We start from the raw sequence: 22816 nt of genomic DNA, 5'->3' as shown, positions 1-22816 counted from the left end.
GAAAAATGAGTGTCTTAAAATACCACAAATTCTTATCATCTGGTTTGGTAAACCAGTAATCCTGCACAGGCCTCGTTGGGCTAGAACAAAGGTATCGGCAGGGATGAATTATTTTAAGAAATCTCCAGGGGAAGATCTGTTTCTTTGATTGTTCTATTTTCTAGGAAATGCCCACATTCCTTTACTATGATCTCCAAGGTCAAAGACGTTTGTGCCTGTCTCTGACCATAGCTCTATATTTAGAACTCTCTTTGAACACAACCAGTAAAAATTCCATCTACTAGAACTCATGTGATTGGATTCCTCTTCATCTCAAGGTCTGCAATTCTGTCTTCTGCAGTTTTTCTTTTCTTTTCTTTTTTTGCAGTGCAATGTAACATATTCAGAAATTTCTGGAATTAGGATGTGACTATCTTTGGGGTGGGTGTCACTTTTCCTGTCTACCACATAAGATGAGAAGAGGTTAAGAACACAGCTCTAACGTTAACCTGTAAACACCTGAAATATGATGGTGGGAAGGTGTCATGGTGGTGGAATTGGTGTTTAAATATTAAATGTAATCAAACATTGTGAACTACTTTATAAAATTAAAAAATTAAAAAAAGAAGTTAACATGTGTCCACCATTTGATAATTGGTAACCTTGGGAAGATTACTTAACTCTTACGTAGTTGCCCTTATTTAAAAAATGGGTATAAAAAAAAGGTACTGACCACAAACTATATTAAATGAATGACTACCTACTAACACTTAGAACAGAGTCTATAATCTTTTGCACTGGTACAGAAAGGTTATTAGAATGACTGAAGGTCTGAACGTTGAGCTATAATCCAAATTCTTTTTTTTAAATCTGTGTCCCCTCCCTTGGAGGGGAGCGGGTTGAGTTTCCCTCCCTGCCCCAACCAGGGCTCCGGCAGCTGAAGACCTCCAGAACCAGCCTCCACCATGCTGAGACCACTCTCCACACGCATGAAGGTCCCGGCAGAGGAACAAAGGCATGTGGGTCCCTGGGCTGAGATCTCCAAGCCTGCTCAGATTGGGGCTGAGCATCCTCCACCCAGATCCTCCAAATTCCAGTAGGTGGGGGTCACACCCACCAACTGTCCCCTGGCACCGTGTAATCCCATCAACGGCCAAGACTCAGACACTATAAAACCCAGCTCCTGGAAGTGCGTGGCCGCATTTGCGGCCATGCGACATCTTATTTTCTCATTTCTACTTTGGACAAACTGGCAGGTTACCGAATGTAACCTGCCCACATGGTAGAGTCTGGCAAACTCCCCGTGGCATACCCAATATGCCAAATACCAGTAACAATGATGAGTCTCATTCTCCTAACTCTGAAAGAGCCTTGAATGTGGCACTTTTTAAAAAAATCTCAGGGCTAGGACGAAGGAGATGTTACTGGGGCCTGCTCGAGGCAATCAACGAATAACAGGATGGTCATGATCGTGATCGTGTCTTAATCAGAAACACATTGAGAGTTTCTGAGTCTTCAGATTTATTGTCAAGAAATTCTTGGATCTCCATCGGGGGGTATTGAGAACCCAACATTTGTCATTTTGCCCTTAAATTCCTCCCCCGCCCGTGACCAAGATGAGAGGATTTGTGTCTCTTACTTGGGGGAGCATGTGGCATAGGCTGGCAAGTCTGTGGTGTCCTGAGGAGGCACTCCGTGACAGACTTCAGAGGGCTTTTTGAAGGTTAATTGCTTTTAGCAACCATTTCCTCTGCTGACTCCAAAGTCAGGAGTATCAACCATTGATGGAAGGTTGCCTTCTTCTAGCACCCATAGTGGCTTATGGCATCTTTAGGTGTCTCCTCACGCCTCATGAACTGCTCTTAAATTTTTTCTTTTGGTGGCTACAGTGGTTTTCCCTCAGCTTCAATGCTTTTCCTTCTCTACAAGGAATGTCACCCCAAATGTAGGTGCTGTGGACCTTTTTTTAAGAAGGTCACTCTGAAAACCAGTGCAGAGAGCACTGATTCAGACTACAGAAAGAGGCTACTAGAGAGGGAGTATGGGGAGGGTCCCTGAAGTTTGGAAAAGGGTGCCCAACAGATATGGGGGAGATCTATGAACCCTTGGTGATAGGCATGGTGTGACAACTTAATTTTGAAGGGGTGTAAAAAAATCAATCCTGACACTTAGACAATGATGTGAACCAGTGCTACTCCCATTTTGAAAAATGTAAAGGAAAGCAAACATAACTACAGAGACTGTCAGTCTTTCTTTTTGGTGGCTGGCGGGGGGGTTTCCACACCCAGCAATGCTCAAGGGTTACTCCTGTCTCTGCACCCAGGAATTACTTCTGGCAGTGCTTGGGGGGACCATAAGGGATGCCAGGGATTGAACCTGGGTCAGCCGCATGCAAGGCAAACACCTGACCCACTGTACTATTGCTCTGGCCCCAGAATGTCAGTCTTTGTCTCCCCAGAAAGTGACATCCAGGTTCATCCATCCAGAGAAACCACACCGGTCTCTAGGACTGAGAGGGGGCTGGCTGGAGGCTACAAGTGTGCGCATGTCTTATTTCCTCCCCATTTTAAATAACCAGGTTCTTTTTGCAAGTCCTGAAGGGTTAGTCTCAAAATGTCTATGGTTAAATAAGAAGTTTTTCCTTTCACAAGTAATTCTGAGAACAGGGTGAGTATAAAAGTTTTTTCCAGAGTTTGCATCTGACATTGCCTTGCTGGTTACTTAGCCCTGACTTCGCCAGTCACAACCCCCAAAGGATTCATAAAGTTGGTCTGTATGGCTCACACTTCCCATTCTAACTTTAGAGGAGAAAGGAACTTTCTATGGCTCTTTAATGATGAAGGTGAGTGGTTGTGACAGTCTCAGCTATTGTAAAAATTGACACCAAAATAGAAATTGTCCTAAGGGAATAGCAACTTTAACATAGAAAATATGCTTGAAAAATTCAGAAAAGCCATGGCTTTAGCTGATGGTAAGAAAATGATTTCTAGGAAGGCATTTTTCAAATGAAAATTGTCAGCAATTATGAGTCAGAACATATAAGTTAGATATTACAGAGCTAGTATTTTTTGCTTTGCCAGGTCTATGAAAGTTCATTTGAGTTTTTATTGAGGAAAAATGGACTCATAAAAATGTCAATGGATGAAATTTTTTTTTACGAAAAATGTATCAAAATCACTTTTTTCTCCATGAATTGGTCAAGGTAGATATAAAGCAATGCTCTGTCTCTTAAAAGCAAAATTTACCAATATATGTAACTGATGTAACTGGTAAGGATTATAAGGAATTAGGAGTTTTCCCTATTGAAATGGAAAGTGTGTTGGCAACATATTTTAAGGTTAATTACTTAGTGTCGGGTTTTAGATTTTAAACAGTTTACAACCTGAACAATGAAATAATTAATATGAAGCAAGAGAAGAGTTATTCCATTAGAAATGAAAGAAGACAGTAAGGGTGGTGATGGTAGAGGTAAGAGTGTGTATGTATGCATGTGTGTGTGTGTGTGTGTGTGAGAGAGAGAGAGAGAGAGAGAGAGAGAGAGAGAGAGAGAGATACAGGAGAAAGAAAGAAAGAGGGAGAGAGGTAGAGAGGGAGACAGAAAACAGCCTGGCAGCTGTCTAAACTTCCTGACTTAATTTTAAGTAACAAAACAATTAAGTGAACACTCCTTGAACAGAAAAGACAACTGCCTTAGAAAATCTTAAATCCCCAAAGACAAATACAAGTAAAAAGTCTACAGGTAACTAACCTTGTTTAAAACTTTCACAAAACATTTTTGCACAGATAGATGTTTCAAGAAATTCCAAACTCTCACTAATTTTTACAAAACATTAAAATAGAAATCAGACTGGAGCAATAGCACAGCGAGTAGGGCACTTGCCTGGTGTGCAACGGACCTGGGTTCAATCCCTCGCATCCCATATAGTCCCCTGAGCACTGCCAGGGCTAATTCTTGAGTAATTCCAAATCCAACATTAAAATAGAAATCACTTGGTTGCTTTTTTTTTTTTTATAAAAAAAAAGCTCTCCTTTCTCCCTCTCATCAAATAATGCATAGCAGCCACAAGGAGACGAATGAAATCCACAGAAATTGATGATGTGAATACCAAGTAGCAGCCACATAATGGTGAATGTTCTAGAAGCACACACATACGTGCTTGCTCTTTAGTCTTGAGTCATCCTTTCAGATCCTGGTTATAGCTTGTTACGTGGAACCCCCTCTCCTCATAAGATTGCTTTCAGGAGACTCTCTCCTGACTGTCCCAAAGCAGCCCTGAATAACAATTCAGTCCCTATATTTGAGATTCCTGTTAGAAATTACTAGAAATTACTAAAAATTACTAGATAATTTCTTTTTATAGATATTGATCTTGGGGGGGGTATTTAAGTGTAATATTTCAGTTATGTTTAGCTTTGGCCTGGAGAGAGTGTACTGGGGTTACAGAACTGGGAGAGCCTCAAATATCGCGACTATGGCCCAAAATCTGCCCTCCCCAAACTAAACAAAATCCCCACAACTTATGGATTTTAAAAATTGGATTTGGGGGCCTCTTACTAGCTATGCTCAGGTGCTTCTCCTGGTGGGGCTCAGGGGACCATAAGTGGTGATGGGGATTGAACTTGGGGTGACTGCATGCAAGGCTGTACTATTGTTCTGGCCCACAAATTATGGCTTCTTATATTTAGCCTTGGTCGTTTTATAATTTTTCTTTTCCTTTTGTTGGCCACTATTATGGTAATTATTATTATTTTTATTGAATCACCATGATATACAGTTACAAAGCTTTCATGTTTGAGTTTCAGTCATACAATGATCGAACACCCATCCCTCTACCAGTGCACATTTTTCACCACCAATGTCCCCAGTATTTCCCCACTCTACCCCTCACCCTGACTCTATGGCAGGCAATTTCCACCATACTCTCTCTACTTTTGGGCATTATGGTTTCCAATATAGATACTGAGAGGCTATCACATTTGGTCCTTTATCTACTTTCAGCATACATCTCCCATCTGGAGAGATCCCTCCAACCATCATTGACTTAGTGATCCCTTCTCTATCCCAGCTGCCTTCTCCCCCAGCTCATGAGTCAGACTTCCAACTGTGGAGCAATATTCCTGGCCCTTGTGTCTATTCTCCTTGGTTGCCACTCTCATATTATGTTATTTTATATTCCACAATCAAACATCACTGGGGTGACTGTCTCTGGTGACTGATAGCAACTTTGATCCTCTTTATGTCCTGGTAAAGTTTCCTTTCTTTGTTTTTGGACCACACCCAGCAATGCTCAGGGCTTACTCCTGGCTCTGCGCTCAAAAGTCACCATTGGTTGTGCTCGGGAGAACCATAGGGGATGCCAGATATTGAACATGGGTCAGCCGCATGCAAGGTAAGTGCCCTACCTACCGCTGTACTATTGCACGGAATTTCTGAGGTTAAACAAGACTTCTTTTATTTCATTTTTTGTATGTTCCTTTAAAAGTAAACAACCACACAGTTTGACATACCATTTTTTCCCCCCAGACTTTTTGCCTCTCTGGGAAAAAGAAAAGGAACACGTTCCATTTATGTGGTTTGTGAATTCTTTAAAGCCTTGATTTCGTGAGACCTCAAATGGGAGTGAATATTGAGGCTGTTGAGGCTCAGACAGTTTACTGATTCTGTCAGACCTCTAATGGCTTTCCTCCTCAGCTTCATATGTAGCGTGAAATAGTAGAAGCTATTAAAAGCAGGAGTGGGTAACTGTAGGTGGCTGCACACTCTCCCTCCTCGCTCTCATCAAGGAGTATTGGTAATCGGCTTTCTGATTATCATCCCTGCGGGCACATGCACAGCCCCTTCAATTGTATATATCTTTTCACACTATCTACATTATTTCAAAATGATGAATCGAAAAGCAAAGAATTCAAGCAATTTTTTGGAGGGGGTTCACTTATGCTAAAATAAGTTTTCTTAAGTGCCTGGCTGTCCTCACCGGGGCCACTTGGAGGGGAGCGGGTTGAGTTTTCCTCCCCGCCCTGACCAGGGCTCTGGCAGCTGAAGACCTCCAGAACCAGCCACCACCATGCTGAGACCACTCTCCGCACACATGAAGGTACTGGCAGAGGAACAAAGGCACGCGGGTCCTGGGGCTGAGATCTCCACGCCTACTCGGATCGGGGCTGAGCATCCTCCACCCAGATCCTCCAAATTCCAGTAGGCGGGGGTCACACCCACCAACTGGTCCCGTGGAGCCGTGTAATCCCATCAATGGCCAAGACTCAGAGATTATAAAATCCAGCTCCCGAAAGCACGGGGCTGCATTTGCGGCCACGTGACATCTCATTATCTCATTCCTACTATGGACATACTGGCAGGCTACCGAATGTAACCTGCCCACATGGCAGAGTCTGGCAAACTCCTCGTGGCGTACCCAATATGCCAAATACCAGTAAAAATGATGGGTCTCATTCTCCTAAAGAGCCTTGAATATGGCACTTTCTTAAAAATCTCAGGGCTAGGATGAAGGAGACGTTACTGGGGCCTGCTTGAGGCAATCGACGAATAACAGGATGGTCGTGATCGTGATCGTGAAGTGAGAGAAACATTGGGTTGTGCGCTATCTCTGCCACTCAATGCAGTTTTAAGTTAATATGGGAATCGGGATGCAGTCTCATATTGAATCTAGCATGAGACCATGCTAGAAGTAGTTATTAGAGGCCACACAGACATCACAGGTCGGAAAGACCACTGGTGTGGGTGTGTGTGTACAGACATCCACACACAAACACACACACGCAAGCACATTTCTAACTATAGTTGTGGCTTCCTGATGCATCAACTCTAAGTCTACGGCTGTGCATTGGCTATTTGGGGGAGTAAAACAAAAGAGAATTTTTCATTTCTCATTCTTTGTATTTACTTGATATTTCTTTAGTCTTTATATTTCTAAAATTATAGCATATGACAATGTTTTTAATTTATTGCCGTAAAGACATGTATTGGTATAAGTGTTAAGAAGGTATAGACTAAAGAAAACGAATTTTGCTCCAAGGCAAACAAACTCATTGACTGGAACAGCAGAACTGGTTATCAAAGTAGGGAAAGTGGGGTTGAAAAGGGAAATGGGGTCCAATGGGGGGGTTATTGGCCATTTGATGTGGATGTGGAAAAATAACATTGTACCCCTAAAACAAAGGAGCATTTAGGACTGATGTCACCCACAGTGAAAAAAGTGATATTGTCACGTGGCGGGCTGAGTGAGAGGGAAGCAGTTGTCAGAAGAGAGGGTGGGTTGCTTTTTGCTTGCTCCAAGCAAAGTACCAGGGGGTGGGTTCCTGTTCTCTGTAGTTGTCACTTTTGCTTATGGCTCAGATGGGCATCTTCAGGAACCCAAAGCCACTCCAGATATACATGTCATACAAAACTAAATCCACTGAAGCTCTTTCTGGCAGTATCACTTAATCACTTATCACTTAATCCCCGCTATTCATCGATTTACTCGAGCGGGTGCCAGTAATGTCTCCATTCATCCCGGTTGCGTGCTAGCGTAGCCCAATGATATCTGTTCGTTCTAGGAACATGCAGAGCCTCAAACCGATCATTCAGGGTCTTGACGAAGAAGTCTGACCATCTTGTAGGTGGGCGTCCACGTGATCTTTTGATGTCCTGTGGAATCCAATCAGTAATGGCTCTAGTCCAGCGGTTGTCTGTAAACCTCATTACGTGTCCAGCCCATCTGATTTTTGATGTCTTGGCAAATGAGACAGCGTCCCTGATTCTTGAGCGTTGACGAAGATCAGAACTCCGGATTCTATCTCTCATTTGAGTGAATCATGATATTCCAAGCATAGTTCTTTCGATTCCTCTTTGAGAGACCCGAATAGCGTTCTCATCCTGTTTTCGTAGGGTCCAGGTCTCTGAGGCATATGTTAATGCAGGAAGAACAGTGGAGTCAAAGAGCTGGAGGTTCTTTGTCCTTTTAGTTATTTCTTCAACGTTCTTGAAGGCATTCCAAGCCGCTCTCTTCCTCCTGCACAACTCAGGTGCCAGGTCATTCATCATGTTGATTTCTCGACCTAGGTATATATAACTGTTGCATTCGGAGATGGTGGTTCCATTGAGAGCGAATGGAGCGTCAGGAACGAGGCTGTTTCTCATAAACATTGTCTTCGTAAGATTCAGCTGTAGTCCGACCTTTCCACATTCACGGTCAAAGTCGTTCAGCATTTGTGCCGCTTGGCTGATGTTTGGTGTTATTAGAATGATGTCATCAGCAAAGCGGAGGTGGTGTAGTTGCCGACCATCTATCTTCACTCCCATGCTTTCCCATTCCAGTCGTCGCATGATGTTCTCGAGGGTGGCACTGAAGAGTTTCGGTGAAATGGTATCACCCTGCCAAACCCCTCTCTTGATATGGATGGTTACTTTGTAGAATGGTGAGATCTTGGTAGTGAATCTGCAATAGAGCTCACGAAGGATCCTGATGTATTGAGTTTGTACGCCCTGATTGGCTAGGGCTTCCATGACCGCTTCTGTCTCAACAGAATCAAAGGCCTTCTTTAAATCAATGAACGTTAGACAGAGCGGCATCTTGAACGCCCGAGAAACCTCAATGAGCTTAGTAATTGTGTGGATATGGTCGATGGTACTGAATCCTTTTCGGAATCCGGCTTGTTCACATGGTTGTCCTTTATCTAGTGTTCTGCTAATCCTATTCAGGATGACTCGAGTGAACAGTTTGTAGACAACAGACAATAGGCAGATTGGGCAATAGTTGCCAATGTCGTGGATGTCTCCCTTCTTGTATAGTAGTACAGTTCTGCTGGTTTTCCATTGGGATGGAACCTTGCATTCAGACAGGTAGCATGTGAAAAGCCGAGCCAATGTATTGATGAGTACTGATGGTAAGTTCTTCAGGTGTTCAGGTCTGATCTTGTCTGGGCCAGGTGCTCTTTGTTTCTTTACCAACGAGATGGCATGTTGGATTTCGGAAGGGAGAACATTGGGAACGACATATCCATCATGTGGTATGTGGTATGTGGGCAAGTGAATGTGGCTATTAAAGAGATCTGAGTAGAAGTCATGAATAATCTTCTCCATTGCCCTTCTGGAAGATGTGATAGATCCATCATGATGTCGGAGGGCAGTCATCTTGGTTTTGTAGTTGGTGAAGGCGGGCATTACGAATGCTTTTCCCAGCTTCTGCCGCATCTACCAGTACTGCTGCTCTCCTGTTTTTGAGGTCATCCTTGATGGCTTCTCTGCACTGTTTTGCCAGTTCTGGCAGTATACAAAAATAAAAATCTTCCCCGAGTATCCATTCAGAGTCAAGGTCGAAACAGTTTCAAGCAGTAGAAGGAATATATGGGTTTTCTCTCTTGATAAATAACAAGGCTCCATGTGCCTTTAATAAATGTCTCTGGATAAATCCAGGATTCCCCCCTCAACGTATAACAAAATGAATAAAGAAGGTGAAAATATTTTTTATTTAAAAAATCTCATGTTTAATGTTTTTAAATAACCACTTTGCACCTGTAATTTATATGAGACTAAGATGCAGCTAAAATGATATATGTTTCATAGCTATTTTTAAAAATTCAGTTAGATAAATATATACACATATATCATCTGTTTCAATCCTTTGCCATATTTAGTCTGAAGTGCAGCCTAGAAATAATATTATTTCTGTTCCTTGCTGTGACTGTTACTGCCACATAATTCATAGCTTCTCCAAATTACTTTCCATTGCATAATCACTTGAAGTAGGATAGGAAAAAGACATATTAAGTTATGTTATAAAAAATTTTAGATATATGAAATAAATCATATTTCTCTAGCAGTTGTAAGAAATGAAGAAAGTGTGATACATGTAATTTAACATTACATAGTGACTATCAATCCCATGCTGTGTAAAGTTGAAGAAAAATATGTTTGCTTTGCTTCATTCTTACATCCATAGAGAACACATGACAAGAAATAGACATATGGTATGTAGCTTTTTCATAAACTAAGAGCATTTCCTTTATAACCTACTGTTTATGAATCACCTGATGTCATGAGGCTGAACAAACCTGGAAAACGATTCTTTCGCATTTTTAAACCTGCCACTGCCAAATGCTTGCTCCAAGTAAAGCTAGGAAATAAATCTGATTTTTCACAATCTAACCTTTCTTTTTTTCTTAATATTAATCAAATAGAAGCTTATATTTATTACAATACTCAGCCACCGGCAAGCTACTGAGAGTATTGTGCCTGCATGGCAAAGCCTGGCAAGATACCCGTGACGTATTCAATATGCCAAAACAGCAGTAACAAGTCTCACAATGGAGACATTACTGGTGCCTGCTTGAGAAAAATCAATGAACAACGGGAGGACAGGGCTACAGTGCTACTCAGCCCCATACAGTGGAAAGAGTACCTTTTTATTTCTAAAAGTTGACATGCAGGGGTAAAAGGGAGGGTTTAAGTTTGGCTGAAGGTTATCCTATCATCTGGGGTCAGTCTTTTATAAGTGATGTGCAAGAAGGTATAGAAATATACACTGAGACTATAGAACATTCATTTAGAGTTTTTTGGTAACTATATTTTACATTTGTCATAACTCCAATATTTTTCCTTGCATGTTACATTTTTGTTTGTTTGTTTTTTTTCAGGCTACACCCAGCAGTGCTCAGGGCTTACTCCTGGCTCTGTGCTCACTCCTGGTGGGGCATGGGGAAGCATATGTAGGGTGGGTGATTGAATCCCTCTTCACTACATACATGTAAAGCAAGAGCCTTACCCACTGTGCTTGCTCTCTAGACCCCAATTCCATCATTTTATAAAAGAATGTGAATTTGTTTCTTCTGTCATTTTTGTGTCTTCACTGCCCAAGTAAGTGGAAACGTGGGTTCTCTTGCATCTGCTGAATGTTGGTATTTATAAAACTATGGCAGATTTGTATAACGAACAACTTTGTAAATCACAGTACTTTAAATTAATTAAAAAACTGTGTCAAATAAATGATTCTTTGGTTCTGATGCCCAGTATATACATATCTATATTTGTAATATATATGCACATGGGCTGGAGCGATAGCACAGCGGGTAGGGCGTTCGCCTTACACGCGGCCAACATGGCCGACCCGAGTTCGATTCCTCCGCCCCTCTCGGAGAGCCCGGCAAGCTACCGAGAGTATTCGATGTGCCAGACACAGTAACAACAAAGTCTCCAATGGAGACGTTACTGGGCCCGCTCGAGCAAATTGACGATCAACGGGATAACACCTTTACCTTTACCTTTACCTTATGCACATAATATATATATATATATATTGCATAAGTTCCTGTTGCCCAGTGCTCTGAGGATGAGACAGATTCTTAATACAGCTTTTGTTTTTACCCTCTGATTGGATAAAGGTTCATGGAACTATTCAGGCACTTTACCTTAAGAGCAAATAGACAGAGAGGCTAGGAGTCTTTGGCTGGGAGGGATGGCTCCAAATCAGTGCTCAGGTGTCCTGAGGTCCCCACCAGCGATTCTCAGTCAACTTGACCGGAGTTCAAAGCAAGGACGGAAGGCTGTTTAGCTGGGTAACTTGGATAGTGCTGTTGTCACTGGGGACCTCTGAAGCTGCACCCAACGATGCTCAGGGGACTATGTGATATTGGAAATCAAATTCAGGTAGGGTGCGAGTTGATTTAGACATGTGCCATGACTGCTGTATCATTCTCCAGCTCTAGGGAGGTGTTTTGTGGGTTTTTTGTTTGTTTGTTTGTTTTAAATATCTTTAAATTCTGGGAACTTAGTTCTTTCTCCTCAGGTAGGTTGAGAAAGGATGAATTAGGTGAAAACACCAGTAAAAGTTTACTTATTTCCAGGGTCCAGAGAGATGACACAGAAGTTAGTATCTGACACAGACATCAAATCAGTGTCCCAAGTATTTCCACGTGCAGTCTGGTGCCCTGGAGTTTCCATGGCCTTGGGCCCTCAACCACAGCCTGGGTTGACTGGGAATTGTAGGAAGGTCCCTTGGGTGTCCTGAGCATCGCTTAACTCCCAAGATCAAAACAGAATTCATTTGTAGATGAATTCTTATAGGCCCTCCTGTTGATCATCGATTTGCTCGAGCGGGCCCAGTAACGTCTCCATTGGAGACTTTGTTGTTACTGTGTCTGGCTGGAGCGATAGCACAGCGGGTAGGGCGTTTGCCTTGCACGCAGCCAACATGGCCGACCTGAGTTCGATTCCTCCACCCCTCTCGGAGCGCCCGGCAAGCTACCGAGAGTATTCGATATGCCAGAATTCTTATAGAGTCACTCCAAAAGGATGGTATCAGTCATTCGCTAATCCCGTCTCTTCTTCCTGACCTCACTCTTTGGAAATTGTACTGGCAAACAACTTGAAGTTTGTCATCCTAATTCATTAGTTTGAAAGTTTAAATATAGGTGACGCTGATGGAGTCTGTTGCCTTGGCAGAAATCACTACCGTAATGATATCTTTGTCTAAAAGTTATATAATTGCTAGGCAATTCACTGGATCCTGTATGCTTCTAATTATCTGGGTTCAATTGAGAGGACATGCTGACTTCTAAGGACTTGTTGAAGGAAATATCTAGACTATGACTAATTAGAGGGCTCTGTAATACTTTCAATATTATAACATATCAGTCTCATCTCTACAGGGTATAAATTTGTCATGCGTCTCTTCTGCTAAGTGGCATTTTCAGATGGAAGCATGCATAACAGTGCTTATTAAGGGAAAAGGAGATCAATTTGGGTTCAAATCCTGTCTGCCTCAGATCATCTAAGTCACCTTGAGTGAGTTAATTAAACTTTCGGGCTTCAATAAAATGAGGAATAAAGATGATTAATTACACCAGTTGTTTTGATGATCAGATAAGCTCAAATACATAAAGAACCTTAATACAATGGTATTGTAGTTGTGAGGCTATTATTTTTATTATCTTTATTATTTTCATTTTCAGTTAATTAATTAATTTGGGGCACATCAGTGGTGTTTATAGACTACTCCTTGTTCAGTGACTCAGGGGTCACTCCTGGTGGGCTTGGAGGACAATAGGAGTGCTGGGAATTGAACCTGCTTTGGCTGTGTGCAAGACAAATGCCCTATGTGCTGTACTATCATCACTCCGCTCCTTTATTATTATTATCACCATCTTTGTTCGATGGAAATCCTTCACCTGTCCCCACAGTTTGCCTTTCTGACAGCTTTGCAATTCTTTACTGGTAAACCAGACCATCCATTTCTCTGGGGCGCCAGGCAAGCATTGCCTGGGGCCGTTTTCATACAACTGTGCTGCAGTTTTCTATTTTCAGATGTGTGAGAGCAATTTCCTTTGGCAAAGAACCCCAAATAATGAACACCTGAATAAGTGAACTGTTTTGTCCAATGGCTAGACATTGTTCTGAAAATTATAGGAATAGCAGGACTGTGTCCCATCCATTTACTCTGTGGAGATCTGATTTGATTCAAACTTCTGGGGGTCTTTGGGAAGAGTAAAGTTTACAAGACCAAATACTGATCCCACTCTCAAAGCATGTGTGCTTGGGTGAAAACTGAGAATACCAGATTGGAGTGGGGGAGCACGCTAAGTGGAGGTGACATTGGGGCAGGGATGAGGTCTCTTGGGCATTTTGGTGTTGAACAGGTAAGGTAATTGTGCATCAAGACCAAAAAATACCAACACTACTGTAAATACATTGCCTTGACTACAATAAACTTTTAAAACCATAAGGCACAAAGCTGTCCATCATGTTTGGCTCAACAGTGAAAGCCTTAAAGCTTAATTAAGTTTGGGTTGTACCATATTCAAGGTAAACTTTGGCAGTGAACACGGCTCTGTTTGCTATGGTGCCATCCTCTCTCTCAGATCTTTGGGGTGACTTGGTTCTTTTTTCTTTCTGACTGAATACTAGGTAATCAGCTTGTATGTTACATTATGTAGGTTGTTGTAACAGGGGTTCCTATCAAGCACAACGAGCAGAGCATAACAAACCCTTTAGTTACTGTGGTACAAAAAAATCCTTCGTGCCTTAAAACATTCAGTTCTTGGGCACCATCTATCTTGTTTGGTGTTACAACACATTAAATGGTTCATGGAGACAAAGTAAGATAACATAATGTGTTCCTGAAACTAATTTTTAAAAAAATAATTTTGGGGGGTGGGGGTTTGAGCATCAGGCTGTGCTTAGGGCTGACTCCTGGCTCTGTCTGTGTTCAGGGTCCCTCCTAGCAGGGTTCACAGGGTACCATAGGAGGTGCCAGTTATCAAATCTAGGGAGGCTGCATGTAAGACTAGCACTACACTTGCACATAATATTTCTCTGGCATCCTCTAATCCATGACTTATATGTTGAAAGAAAGTAGATGACATATTAGAATGCAAGCTTATGCCTGGCCAGGACTTCTTATGAAATACCTACCTCAAACTCAGGCAGGAGCTGTTGAATTTTAAATGTCTGTTTAATTTGATTTGCTTCACCTTCAACTATAAATTAGTCAATTTATGAAAAAATAATCTATTTGGCAAAATTGGGGAAAGAAGTTTTTGTAAGCTCAATTAGGAGTCCTTACTGCTTAAAATTTTGTGGGTCATTAAATAAATTGACATGTAATGTACTCTAAACCTGATGCAAGGGGTTAAATAATACAACTGAATTTCCAAGAAATGACTTCTGTTTCTTGTGACTGGATAAATTCTGTGTAATTGGTCAGAGCCACAATCTTTAGATCTTTTGAACTTTTTAAAACTAAGATACTATCACATGTTTGGCTTGACAACTGAAGTGGTCAATGCATCTTAAGATCAACCTTGAGAGTCTTCTGTAGACTTGAAATCTTTTAATTAAATCTTAAATCTTTTAATTAATCCCATCAACTTATCAGTAATATACATTCACTTTTTATATGGTGAAGTATTTTAGTAATTGAGGAAATAAAAGTACTTTCGAGGAGAGATCTTTAAATTAACATATTATTCAATTCCAGTCATAAATTTGCTTTTTACCCAATGATAAGATGATAAGACGATAGTGATAGTTCACTCACTAGAGCCATCAAAATGTTGCAAGTAAAATGTTAAATTAGTATTTAGAAAGTGCTCAAATCCATTATAGTGGAAGGATTACAGTAATGATATGAAAGCCTCACATCTATTGTTCTCTGCAGGTGAAAATAACAGCAAAGAAAGCAGTATCATTCTGCTAACTTGACTGAGCTTATTCATTCTTAATTTAAACTATTTAGTATTCTGCATATTCCAAAAACAGTAGCGGAATGATGTCTATGATGGGGAGAAAGGAGAATAAAAACATGTCTTTTGAATTTCAACTATCTTATGATAAATAACTTGACTTCCCATTGAAAGAATTTATGGAGAAGACAGAACACCAGAGGGAAAAGAGGGGTCAAAATAAATTAGAGATTTCGGGCTTTTTAAACATGCTATCATCTGTTTCTGATAATTTGAACTTCCATACTTTTTGTTGTAAGCAATATATTCAAATAATTGAATTCCAGTAGAAAAATACTCACTTTTCCCTTAAGTTCTCGGGGCTAGCTTATATTGATTTGTTTCACAAAAAAACAATTTTTATAAACTCGACAAAACATTCAGTGTATATATAGGCAGAAGTATTATGACTGAAACTAGCATAACATTATGGGGCAAGCAGGCATTGGTTTTTTAAAAAATGTATTTTGGATTTAGTATTTTCGTGCAAGGTCAAATTTTGATTAGGGGTCTTCAGAAACAAAATACCTAAATACAATGCAAGATGGTATTAGTTTTCTGCTTTAAATGCATGCATTTTCCGACCATTTTACTTGTTTGTGGTTTTAGGAGAGGGAAGTTGAACAGAAGGCCTGGGTTCTTACACCAGAGTTTATACTCATTTTCTCACAGAATATATATTTTTATGCCCTTTCAGTTCTACTACCTAATTAATAAAATACTTCATAAATGTGATGAATAAAAGAGCTATTCATCAATTGGTCTCGGTATTGAATCGCAATTTAATCATTAAGATGCCCAAGAAAACATTTTTTTTAAAGTAAGTGGAAACAACATGTTAGAAATGGGCTGAATAGCTTTCTTTATAAATATGTACAACTGAAACTAAAACAGAAAGCAAAAAACATCTTTCATTTCAAAAAGTGTTTAAATTATTTTTTGTCATTATTCTTAGGACTTGAAGTTGCTATAGTTAATTCATTTTCTCCCTGTGCTACAAAAGTTTCTAATTGGCTTTATCATGAGCTTATTAAAGCACAGAAAAAACATTACATTTCCCGTTCCCCAACCTTTATTGCTGCAGTAGAGAACAATGTTTTTCTAATTAAAATTGTCAATAAGGAATTCACTACTTACCTTGTCAGAAGGTTTAAATGGATTTCCTTGGCCACTAATTCCACCACTGATGCTAAATCCAAGGCCAGGATTCTTTTCTATTCTCACACAAAACTGTAAAAAAAATATGAAAAGGCAAATCAAAATCATATCAAACTGAAATAGCTTCAAGTAATTGCATTCTGCTAGAAAATACTCACGTTTTAGTTAGGTTCTCAGGATTAACCTATTTTTTTTTTGTTTAAAAAAGAACATGTAAACTTGATAAAGTATTTAGTGCATCAAGCTGCATAAGTTATGATTGAAACTGGCATGAAATTAATGGGCAAGAAGATGTCAGTATCAAGGGGCTTTTAGGATAGTGTACAACTCATCTCCTTGGTAATTCTATTGTTATCAAATAACAGAGTGTTCAGTTTGAGAAAGCAGAGAACTGGTCATGGCTTTGGGGAGAATGAAGCAGTAGAATGAACTGGTCCAAAAGACAAATGTGAGGGTTGGTGGCAACTCTTGGAGAAACAGGAGCTTTAGAAGAAAGAGGGAAACACTGAAACAGAAAGAGGTCGTGTTTACAGAGAACTTGTTAGCGACAGGAACCCATAAATACAAGACGAGTATTCTCGCAGTCTGCTCTCTTCAAGTCCTGAATCATCAATAAGAGTCCATTGGGTCTAGAATACAATAGGGAAGTGATGGAGTTGGGAGGAGGCCTATCTGGCGGAAGGCCACAGCAAAGGTGAGAGCTCTTGGGAAGCATCTAAATAGATTAGAGCAGCTGTTCAGCAGGAGGGGACTCAGATCCAGGAACTTGGAGAAACCCTAACAAACCAAGACATCCCTTACGATCCCTGAATGAGGATGTGGGAATGGGATGAGGCCTTAGTGAAAATGTTTTATCCAAGTAAGTGGGACAGGATGATGCCCAGACAATGGAAAGACTTGATAGCCCAGAGGTAGCACAAACTTTGGGTACAAAATATCCAACTTTTATAACATTAAAGCAGAGAACAAGTTTGATTAACAGGCAGAAGATAAATAAGAAAAAAATGCATTAGCATCTATCTCATATTGATATAAAAGCTCGAGCGGGCCCAGTAACGTCTCCATTGGAGACTTTGTTGTTACTGTGTCTGGCATATCGAATACTCTCGGTAGCTTGCCGGGCTCTCCGAGAGGGGCGGAGGAATCGAACTCGGGTCGGCCATGTTGGCTGCTTGTAAGGCGAACGCCCTACCTGCTGTGCTATCGCTCCAGCCCACATGTGGGAAAAGTTCATAATGATAACCATGAATGTTTACTTTCTTCTGGAAATTTTTGGGACGGAAGGCATGTGATACTGAGAGTAGAAGCCACAGCCTTGCTGTCTCATTTGAGACAAGTCCCTGATGCAGTGCCTTCCTTTTTCTTTTTCTTTTTGTTTTGCTTTTTGGGTCACACACAGAGATACTTAGGCATCCTATGGGATGCCAGGGACCGTACCTGGGTCAGTCATGTGCAAGGCAAATGCCTACCTGCTGTACTATCGTTCCAGCCCCTGCTTTCCTTTTCTATTTTACCTTTTTTCCCCCCTTGGATTTGGGCCATACTCAGTGGTTTTACGGGGCTATTCCTGGCATTTTGCTCTCTCTGGCGCTTGGTGGACCCATGAAGCTGAGCATAAAAAGCCAAAACTTCCACATCCTCAATGCAAAGCTTGCACATTAGCCCTCTAAGATATTTCCCAAACCTCCACTGTTTATTTTTAAGTAGTTGAATGTTTTCTTGCTTAGTAAATTAATTTGCTTGTGGGCAAATGGAAAAGCCCAATTGTTCTCCATATTTTTATTTTCAAAGTACCTTTAATGCTTACTTCTTAGATCAAGGTCAACTTAAGTCTGTTCCTGACTTAATTAGCATATATTATAAGTCAAACTGGGAACTGGATCAATTAAGTTTGGTGATTTAACAGGACTATTCTTAATCCAATGCCATATTTCATAATAGCAAATATAATGTTTATTACACAGTTCACTTGCAGCCTAAGTCCACTATCCACTAATGTGATTTTTATGGTAGTCATTAATGAATAGTTTCAAAATTGTGGGTAACTGCAATTACCATAAGTGTTCTCTCAAATTTTAAAGATATTTTTAATTATAACTTTTACTTTAATTGAGCTCTATTTGTCCGAACTAGTTATCATAGGGTAGTAGAAACCAGTTTATGATAATTTTATATTTACATGGTTCAAAATCTCCGTATGTTCACATACAATAACTTGATAGAGGTGGAAGGAATATTTGAGTCTTGTTTGACATAGCAATTTACCTTGTAACATTTTGCTGATTTTCGCGGTTAATCAGAAAATGCAAAGAGATATGGGGAGATAGCTCTGTGGTGAAAGGAACTGCTTTGCATGTGTTGGAATCTGAATTTGTCCCCCTGAGCCCTGAGACCCCTCACTGGAGGCTCTAGAGCATCACCAGTGTGAGCCTGGAGATTCCCAATACTGCCCCATTGGGTTCCAGCCTGGCTGGGTTGCCTGAGTGTCACTGGAAGTGGCCCTGGGCCCTCAGAGCATGACTTGGGAACCTCTCCAAAGGAACTAATATGATTTAAATATCTCACCTTCTTTTTTCCTTTATATATCTGTACATTTACAAGTAAGCTATGTAAAATATGAGCTTGACTTTCTACTGTGTCTTTTTTTAAAATTTTTAATAGTGAGACATCATGAGGTACAGTTGCAGACTTACACATTTTTGTGCTTGGGTTTCAATTATACAATGATTAAATACCCATCCCTCCACCAGTGCCCATTTCCCACCACCACGGATCCCGGTATCCCTCCCATCCCCCATCCCCCCATCCCACTCTGCCTCTGTCGCAAGGCATTCCCTTTTGTTCTCTCTCTCTTACTGGGTGTTGTGGTTTGCAAAAGAGGCAATGGGTGACAATCATGTTCTGTCTATAGTCCACTTTCAGCATGCTTCTCCTATCCTGGGAGGATCCTCCCAACACCCTTTATTTGGTGCTCCCTTCTCTATCTGAGTTCCCTTTCCCCCTAGCATGCGTGGCTGGCCTCCAAGCCATGGAGTAAAATTCCTGGTACAAATCTTGGCCATTCTTGGGTGTTAGTCTCCTATTTTGTTACTTTATGTTCGCCAGATGAATGCAATCTTTCTATATCTATCCCTTTGTTTCTGAGTCATTTCGCTTACCATGATACTTTTCTCTACTGTGTCTATTTAATATTGTGCAATGGAATGTGTGGGAAGTGTGTGCCCTTCTGGCTTTATTGAGTCCTTATAAATCCCGAAAGGAAACATATGCAACACGTTTTATTCACAAAGTAAGTTGCTGAAAGTATTTTCCTGAGTTCTCTTTCAAGGTAGTGCTTCTTTCTATTTTATATTATTGTCAATCCGAAGGCACTAGAAATCTAAAGGAAACAAATTTCATATGTGCCAAGAATATGAAGAATGGTTTCAATATATTTTTTAATAATAGAAATAATAAAGATGACAGTGTGGTTTTATGAATGTGACAAACAACTATAAATTCTGATCTGCCGCTAGACTACCCTTGGGCATACTGTGGTCTGGCTAACAGGTTGTGTTGTGAATGTTTCATCCCATAAAGCATGTCAGGGAGAGTATTAGTCTCACATATAAGGAGTTCCACCCGTCTGCTAAGGCCCAAAGGGGCCCATAAAAATGTGAGAAGAGAGAATCCCTTCCAGACAAGAAGCTGTCTGAAACTGAGGGTTGTTAGAAAAGAAATAGAGTATTCTAGCAAAAGGTCAGACCAAGGAGGTTAATAAATAGCTTATTTAATGAGAATAATCACCTTGGTTTTCCTTTAAGGTATTGATGTCAACAAATAACATTTCTGTATGAAGATGAAAGCAATAGCCTAGCAGTCAGTGATATAATTATTTATTTACTTTAAGAGATTTCTTCCATCATTTGACTACATTTGATACTTCCAGTCTGTGTTTACCTCACCTAGTGAAGATGCTGGTTCTCAGCAAGACCTCTAGGACAAAATGGAATGTTACATTACTGTTAGGTGCTATCCTATGGAAAGTAGTGATCCGAATTGGTCTAGTAGCAAAAACGAAAAAAAACTGTGTGTGTGTGTGTGTATACATGTGCACTTGTGTGTGTGTATGCATGTGAGTGATATTTATGAAGATTCCTAGGGATGCTGAAGTGAACTTGCTAACTAGGACATACTCTATTGCACACTGACTTCCTAGCAATGAGCATCAGAGTGCTTTAAGAGGCAATTACTTGTTCCTGTTGCCCAATATCTATTGATCCTTTCGATGGCTTGGCTAAACTTCCCGTTGAAGAACTACCTACTTTTCTATTCTCTCCTGCATGCTTTGAGTGAGGCATGCTATCTAGACCTCAGACAAAGTGCTGGGTCCCCTAAAAGAATGATTGACAAAGTGGTCAAAGAAACCAATCAAAACAGAGAGGTCTTCGATGCCCCAGTAAAGTCCCAGGAAAGAGAATTTGCTAGTTTTTCCCTCTTAGGGCTTCCGCAGCTCTGAAGCACCCTCTCTACCATGAGGAAAAAGTCTTTGAGGCAAGATGAACCAGTGGAGAGCAAATGTGAAGTCCATTCAACTCTACTGAGTCTTATCTGAAGTTTGCCATCCCTGGACTTGCAGTTCATGTGACTTAAAACATTCTTTTTTCATGTGTCTTTTTCTTTTTTGGTGGGTATAGGGGGAATGGTGCTGCAAACTGAGGCACACGCTTTGCTTAAGTCTTAGAGGAATGGGTAGCTTATAACCAATAAGTTTAGTAAGCAAAAAAATTTGAAGAGAAACTTGTTTATTTGCACAATCAAAGCACTGGCTTGTCTTCACGTTTAATTGAAAAAAGAAAAAAAGAAAAGCCAATTATACACTACTCCAGATAGAGAAAGCAGCAATTTTAAATACCCCAAATAGGAGCCAAAGTGACAATACAGTGGGTAGGGCACTTATCTTGCATGGGGTCCGACCAGGGTTTGATCTCTGACACAAAATGTATTGTCTCTTAAGCAATGCCAGGAGTGATCCCAGAGTTCAGAGGCAGGAGTTTGCCTGGAGCACTTCCAGGTGTAGTCCCCCATACAAAAAAACCAACAACCCTCCCCCCCCCGCCAAAGATTGATAGTTCTTTGGAAAGTCAAGATGGCATAAGGATACGTTATTGATTATGGAAGAGAATAGAAATATCAGAAGTAAACCCCAACATTTAGGGTCAGTTGACTTTGAACAAAATGTTCATGGTAATTCAACGAAGAAAGAATGATCTTTTCAACAAATAGTTCAAGAATAACTGGATGAAATTGTGCTTTTCATGAATAGTGATATTCATCCTGACATCAAGGCATGCAACAAAAAAACAAGCAAAAAAAATCAAAACAAAACAAAAAAAAGCCCAAAGAGCAAACAAACAAAAAAACCCCAATCTCCAAAAAACCCTCTCTAAATTCTTATAAAACAAGACCTCAGAGTCGATCAGGGACAAAATGTCATTTCAGGTGTAAAGAAGCAAGTCACTTCTCATAACTCAGAGAGACTGCTTCTAATGGGACTAATCTTACACAAACTTCCATTGGCATGTACCCTCCGAGGAACCAGCAGGAGACAACGCCGAGCTCCTGCCCTCCTGATAGGTTTCATCACTTAGTGGACATGTTTTGTTGTCTGGCACAGACATGAACAGAATGGGGGTATTTTTCCATTGTTTTAGTTTTCCAATATGGGCTGAATCTTGCTCTCTCTGTTGCCATAGCAACAAGCTACAGTGTGCAATGTGACAGACTCACAGAACTGGGTGCCAATGCTAGCTCAGCTTCTAAGGGGTTATGTTACCACAATGAAGATCGTTTCCGTCTTCAAGTCTTGGATTTTTAGTCAATAAGAGAAACAACTCTGTCTGTCAGAACATCATGTTTGACGAAGTTAAGTTAGTTCACACAGGGTGGCTTTGAGAGGTCTGAAGCTGATGTTTTTCCTTCCCTCCTTTTTAAAAAATCTATGATTTGGCATCTATATGTTCCATAGAAATATGCTTTGCCTTAGTTTACACATTTGCAAAAGGGAAGAATCAAGTCAATGTTAGTTGAAAAAGGCATGTTCCGTAGGGGGCTGGGTGTGTGTCTCAGTGGTAGAACACATGTCTTGTGTTGCTGAGTTCCTGGTTTCCATTCCCTGCTCCCCCACCCAGTTCAACATGGCATGAGTAACATATCTATGTCTTATTTATAGCAATTTCATCCCAAATTATCAAGACTTATGAGCAACTAAAATCTCCTTCAAATGGTAAATGGATAAGCAAAAATTTCTGTATAAATATATAAGAGGATATTTTATTCAATAATAAAAAGAAATGTAATTCCAAGCCTCCAAACACTTGGGGGAAACATAAAGGAGTATTTCTCAGTAAAAAAAGGCAATCTGAAAAGGCTATATACTATGATTTCTATTACATGACTTTCTGGAAAAGGCAAAACTATAGAC

The 22816-nt window shown here is 40.5% G+C and overlaps 1 protein-coding gene across 7 annotated transcripts in view; it reads right to left on the bottom strand.

The window, feature by feature from the left end:
* The window catches only part of LRRC7 (leucine rich repeat containing 7), a 628763-nt gene that overhangs the window by 31737 nt on the left and 574210 nt on the right, over positions 1-22816 (bottom strand). For all 7 annotated transcript variants that reach the window (XM_056111012.1, XM_056111009.1, XM_056111010.1 and 4 more), the window contains one exon: positions 16333-16425. In XM_056111012.1, coding sequence (XP_055966987.1) covers positions 16333-16425 — 93 coding nt within the window. The remainder of the gene's footprint in view (positions 1-16332; positions 16426-22816) is intronic.

Source organism: Sorex fumeus, unplaced genomic scaffold, assembly GCF_029834395.1.
Source record: "Sorex fumeus unplaced genomic scaffold, SorFum_2.1 ptg000011l, whole genome shotgun sequence".
NCBI classification, from domain to species: Eukaryota; Metazoa; Chordata; class Mammalia; order Eulipotyphla; family Soricidae; genus Sorex; species Sorex fumeus.
The sequence above is the reverse complement of the archived record's forward strand: the minus strand, read 5'-3'. Positions and strand labels throughout refer to the sequence as shown.